The 5,746-nt window shown below is 48.4% G+C and overlaps 1 protein-coding gene across 3 annotated transcripts in view; it reads left to right on the top strand.

Moving 5' to 3' along the window:
- Positions 1-2,613, top strand: part of sanbr (SANT and BTB domain regulator of CSR) — a 16,636-nt gene extending 14,023 nt beyond the window's left edge. For 2 of the 3 annotated variants that reach the window (XM_069174775.1, XM_069174773.1), the window contains 5 exons: positions 377-405; positions 1,347-1,420; positions 1,519-1,607; positions 1,883-1,965; positions 2,107-2,613. In XM_069174775.1, the coding sequence (XP_069030876.1) occupies positions 377-405; positions 1,347-1,420; positions 1,519-1,607; positions 1,883-1,965; positions 2,107-2,152 (321 nt within the window). In that variant the 3' untranslated portion in view covers positions 2,153-2,613. Of the gene's footprint in view, positions 1-376; positions 406-1,346; positions 1,421-1,518; positions 1,608-1,882; positions 1,966-2,084 lie in introns of all 3 variants that reach the window. The other variant, XM_069174774.1, reaches the window with a different exon arrangement.
- The last annotated feature ends 3,133 nt before the right edge of the window (positions 2,614-5,746 follow it).

Raw genomic sequence — 5,746 nt, forward strand, 5'->3', positions numbered from 1 at the left:
GTGATCTCTGTTTTAGTTTTATGATGCCGTTTCCAGTCGGGGCTTATATGTCTTAAATATAGATACAGAAGTCTGGACTTCCTCTTTTTTCTTCTGTTTTGATGCATGTATCATGTATCAGGTTGTGAGTTGTTTATATGTTGTTTTATTAAAGCAAAATAATTAATTCAGCTTCCATAAATGTACACAACTCATCCAAAACATCTGCTTGAAGAGACACAGCTGGACACGGTGTCCCTGGATTGATGACTCAGCGGCTGCAGATTCACTCAGAAACACCGCAGTCTGTTTTTGGTCTGTTTTGATCTCTGAACAGAAGATTAAATAATAACGCAGATGTTTGACCCGTACTCTAACTGGGGTTTTCTCTCCTCAGTCACAGACCAGAGACAACACACCTTTCATGTGAGTTAACCCGCAAACACGAGACCATCTCCAACGTCTTCACACTCACGCTTCCACATTTCAAAGCCGTCTTCACGGGATTGTTTCAGTCGGACGCTCGTAGAAACACTGGATCTGGTTTTTGCTCTCTGAAATCATCCTCCTGTTCAAACCGAGTGACGAGGACACGACGCGTCCTTCTTCAAGTGGACGCATTCCTCTCAAAACAAAAACCAGCTCCTACCGAAAGATTGTAGCTTTGACTTGATTTGACAAATGTTCAGACCCCATAACGTTTTTGTCTGATTAGTTGGTCACTGTGTCAGAACGAGGCGACGTTCACCCCCGACCAATCACGTCTCTCCGTCTGTGAAGGAGGTGCCAGTACAACACTGAACTCCTTGGAGGAGGTGTGTTACTGTCTTGTGTTCATAAAAGTCGAAAACATGTCGGTACTTCAGTGTTTTTTTTCACGTCAGCGTATTAGCAGTCGTGCGCTCCTATTGGTCAGCGTGTTAACAGTCGTGCGCTCCTATTGGTCAGCGTGTTAACAGTCGTGCGCTCCTATTGGTCAGCGTGTTAACAGTCGTGCGCTCCTATTGGTCAGCGTCGCCGAACCCGCGAGGCCTCCAGGACGTGACATCTGTTATCCGGTACATGTAATGAAAGGACGAGTCGTCGCCTCGTTCTGAGTCTCAGTGACGTCTGAACCTGACGTGACATTTCATTTGTGTTTTGACTCCAGAAGATCTCTGAAACAGGAGCGACGATTACAGCGAGCAAAACGTGAAATGATCCTTTAAATGTTTCCTAACAGTCTGGAATTAAAATGTTCTGATATTCCTCTGCATTAAATATGTGTTCATCTGACACAGTGGTGTGTGTGTGTGTGTGTGTGTGTGTGTGTGTGTGTGTGTGTGTGTGTGTGTGTGTGTGTGTGTGTGGGTGTGTGTGTGTTGTAGAGTGAGCGTCCAGAAGAGTAAGTGGGACAGCTCTCGCTCCATGCGCTACAACCAGGACGCTCAGAGAGAAGAAGGTACACGGACGACATTAATTCTTTTATAACTGGAGACGTGTTGATTTTTAATTTGAGGCTTCTGACTGTTTCATTCTTACGTTTATTTTCACAACCAGACCAGCGGCGGATGGTGGAGATCGTCGGCCACCTGACGAAGATGAGGTTCGGAGACCAGGAACAGAGTAAATCTAAGGATACTAAAGAGGTGTGTGTGTGTGTGTGTGTGTGTGTGTGTGTGTGTGTGTGTGTGTGTGTGTGTGTGTGTTTACATGCTGTATACGAACGTTCACTTGTGATTCAGTTCAGGATGATGGAAAGATATTTGTTTTATTTGTCATCATGTGGAGCTGAGCTGTCAGATCAGTCCTTGTTTTTACAGCTGTGTGTGTGTGTGTGTGTGTGTGTGTGTGTGTGTGTGTGTGTGTGTGTGTGTGTGTGTGTGTGTGTGGGTGTGTGTGTGGGGGGGTGGGGGGGTTACAGCCTGCAGGGGGAATCTACTCCAGACTGGAAGCACAGTTTAAGAGTACCCCTCAAGCCAGACAGAGTGGAGAGAAAACACCCAGGTACTTTGTACAGTGTTACACACACACACACACACACACACACACACACACACACACACACACACACAAACACACACACACACTATAATTGACCTTTTCAACGTCCTCTGCTTCGGCAGATCTAAAATGCGCTTCGCTCAGATCCGAACAACATAAAGGACCTGATGGGGGAAAAAGAAGTCGGTAAGCTGTTCAACCTGATGAAGACTCGGAGAGGACGAAGATGACGAGGAGAGATCCTTCTCAGTACAGCTAAACATCCCCCTCCAGCACGGCCACCACTTATAACCCAGCTGTGGACTCCCCCTCTCCCCCTCACCTCCCCCTCCCCCCCACCTCCTGCCTCGCTGCTTGTTTGTGCAGCTGTGATTCAGCTCCTCCACTAACAGGGAGGACAGTTTACACACAGGACGGCACGACAAACGCTCCCTTTCTGACAGTAAAACACTGAATTAAAATGAGTACATTATGGCTAGACAAACATTTTGAGTGAGTCGAGATCAAGATTATTGTTAAAAATCTAAAATTGTGAAACAAAAGTCAAAATTATGAGATCCAATAAACAAAATTTTAAGGGAAAGAGTCTAACTTAAGAAGTAAAAAGACACTAATAAAAATATGAGACTATAAATTATGAAAAAAATAAAATCTAAATTATGAGGTCCAAAGAAAAAAAATATTCAGTAAAAAAAAAAAATTAAATCTAAATAATAAGGTAAAAGAAATCTTTTCTTCTTTATTTTATTTTGTACTGGCAGAAATGATCCTCTTTAGAAATGCTGGTTGAGGTTTTTGTGTTGTTAAACTGACTTCCTGTCAGATCAGTGGAGGAAGTCACGAGACGTTGGCTTCATGAGTGAGTTGAGCTGGTTCCAGTTAAACTGCTGAACTGGACCTTGACGTGACGGATAACTGTACTAACTCATTGTTCTGTGCTGATGAGATCTGACGCTGCACTTATTTACTAATGTTCTCCTGAGTTCTGGTAGAGATGTAGTCCCGGTCCTTCCCGTCTGTACCGGACTGTGACTGTGCTGTATGACAACGGGACCAATAAAACTGAAATGACTCCAAACTCCCTCCAGAGCTTTTATTTTGACAGGGTGTTTCCGGTTGTGTCCGCCAGGGGGCGGCAGATCTCCTCCGGGAGGTTTATAGCGGTGCTCTCAAAGAGATCAACTTTGGCTCAGTTTGACCACGAGCTGTCACCGACAGGGTTCCCGGTGAGATCAGACACTTTAGCGGGAGGCACCGTTTACGGGCCTCGGTGTGTCTTCTGGTCTGAAACCAGTAAAAGGAGCCGGTGCGGGTTGAGTCCGCCCTCCTCTCTGTCTGACAGGCAGCGGACCGGTGGGCGTGCTGACCTGGCTCTCCCTGTCACACCTACTCAGCGGTATTAATAACCCTCTCTGCCCGCGGCGTGGACTCGGAGCTGGGCACACCGGGGCACACCGGGACACACCTGGGCACACCGGGACACACCGGGTCACCGAGCGGAGAGGGGCCACCAGGGCGGGGCTTCCACAGCTGTTCCCGCTTCTCCTCCACAGCGGATGCCGCGAATGGCTTCGGGTCTCTGGATGTGGGTCAGGAGGGAGGAGGGGGTCCGGTCACAGCCGGACTGATTTATGGTCCCGCGGACCCGGTCGGACAGGAGAGTCACACCGGAGGACAGACGCTGAGTGTCTGAAGGTCCGGGTCGTGATGTGGTTGAAGCAGACTCAGAGGTCCGATGGACAGTTTTCAGCCCACGTGAAGGTCCGTGCGCGCGCTCCTTCCCTCCTTCTGTCTCCTTCCGTCCTTCTCTCTCTGTCTCCCTCCCTCCCTCCCTCTCTCTCTCTCTCTCTCCCCCCTCTCCCTCTCTCTCCCTCTCTCTCCCTCCCTCTCCCTCTCTCCCTCCCTCCCTCTCTCTCTCTCCCTCCCTCCCTCCCTCCCTCTCTCTCTCTCTCTCTCCCTCTCTCCCTCTCTCCCTCCCTCCCTCTCTCTCTCTCTCTCTCCCCCCTCTCCCTCTCTCTCCCTCTCTCCCTCCCTCTCTCCCTCCCTCTCTCTGTCTCTCCCTCCCTCCCTCTCTGTCTCTCCCTCCCTCTCTCTGTCTCTCTCCCTCTCTCTCTCTCTCTCTCCCTCCCTCTCCCTGTCTCTCTCTCCCTCCCTCCCTCTCTCTGTCTCTCCCTCCCTCTCTCTCCCTCCCTCCCTCTCCCTCCCTCTCTCTGTCTCTCTCCCTCCCTCCCTCTCTCTCTCTACCTCGCTGTCTCTCCCTCCCTCTCTCTCTCCCTCCCTCCCTCTCTCTGTCTCTCCCTCCCTCTCTCCCTCCCTCCCTCTCTCTCTCTCCCTCCCTCTCTCTGTCTCTCCCTCCCTCTCTCTCCCTCCCTCCCTCTCTCTCTCTCTCTCTCTCTCCCTCCCTCTCTCCCTCTCCCTCCCTCCCTCTCTCTCTCTCCCTCCCTCCCTCTCTCTCTCTCTCCCTCCCTCTCTCCCTGTCTCTCTCTCCCTCCCTCTCTCTCTCTGTCTCTCCCTACCTCTCTCTCCCTCTCTCTCTCCCTCCCTCCCTCCCCCCCTCTCTTCTCTCTGTCTCTCCCGGCTGCGTCACAGCTGACAGGCGGCGGTCCGACGCTGCGTCCGAGGAGCGTCTCAACTTTCCGCGTTAGCGCGTCACAGCAACCTTTAATGTAACCCCGGTATGTTAACGGGGATTACCGGCGGGATCATCTTCCACTGCACCAACCTTGGCCGGAGACGGCCGGGTGTGTCCGAGTTGGACAGATGACATCCATCATCAGCAGGCTCTCTTCAGGATTTATGGCGGGTGTGTGTGTGTGTGTGTGTGTGTGTGTGTGTGTGTGTGTGTGTGTGTGACAGTGGTAGAAGTTGCACCGTCCTGTAAAAGTACCACGACAGTCATATAAAAATACTCTATTATAAAGTAAAAGTCCTGAAGTATCAGCTGCAAAACATTGTTCAAGTATAAAATTAGAAGTCCTGTTTTGGTCCCTGACTGATATATTATTACACATGATGTTATTAGATTATGAATAGTGGAGCATCAGTTTGTCTTTTGCAGCTGTTGCAGGTGGAGTCGTCAGATGACCACTGGGAGAAAGAAGAAACAAACTGAGTTGTGAGATATCGGCTCATTTGAACATTTGTGAGATAAATGAGTTTGTTGAAGCATTTACCAACTCGATGTGAAACGTGACCCTCTGAAACCGCCGGTTTACTCCAACAGCTTCAGTTACTTTCAGATGGACAAGAAAGTTTAACGTTTCCCTCTGAAATGTGGAGCGGGACAATAACGTAGCATCAAAGTACTTGAGTAAATGTACTTAGTTACTGTCCACTACATGTGATACACAGGCTGAGGAGAAGTGAGGTTGTTGTATAAAGTCTTGTTTTAATGATGTAGATACTGTGATCATTATAATAGATGTTTAGCCACAGGCTGCTGAGAACTCATTTTATAAGCGTTTAATGACTTGAAATGTTCCAGTTAAATGAACTTTGTGACTGGAATTTCCTTGTAAATTGACTTGGTGTTATATTTCCAGATCACATGTAAAACCCATTATTAGTTTACTTTTTTTTTTTTTTTTTTTAGTCTTTTACACGGTCTTCTGCCTCATTTAAAAATAAAAGAAAAAAAAAAATCTGAATTTATGAATAGCTGTTTTAGCTGGACTCCAGATGTTTCCTTCTTCACCGTCGTCCTCCGGCGGAGCAGGTGGACGTGAACGAAGCCTCCCAGTGTTGAACTCAAGTCAGTATAAAAATTAAAAACTGTGAGCGAAGG

The sequence above is a fragment of the Embiotoca jacksoni genome, unplaced genomic scaffold (assembly GCF_022577435.1).
Source record: "Embiotoca jacksoni isolate LCO1_2020_lvr unplaced genomic scaffold, fEmbJac1.0.p SCAF_61, whole genome shotgun sequence".
Taxonomy (NCBI): Eukaryota; Metazoa; Chordata; class Actinopteri; family Embiotocidae; genus Embiotoca; species Embiotoca jacksoni.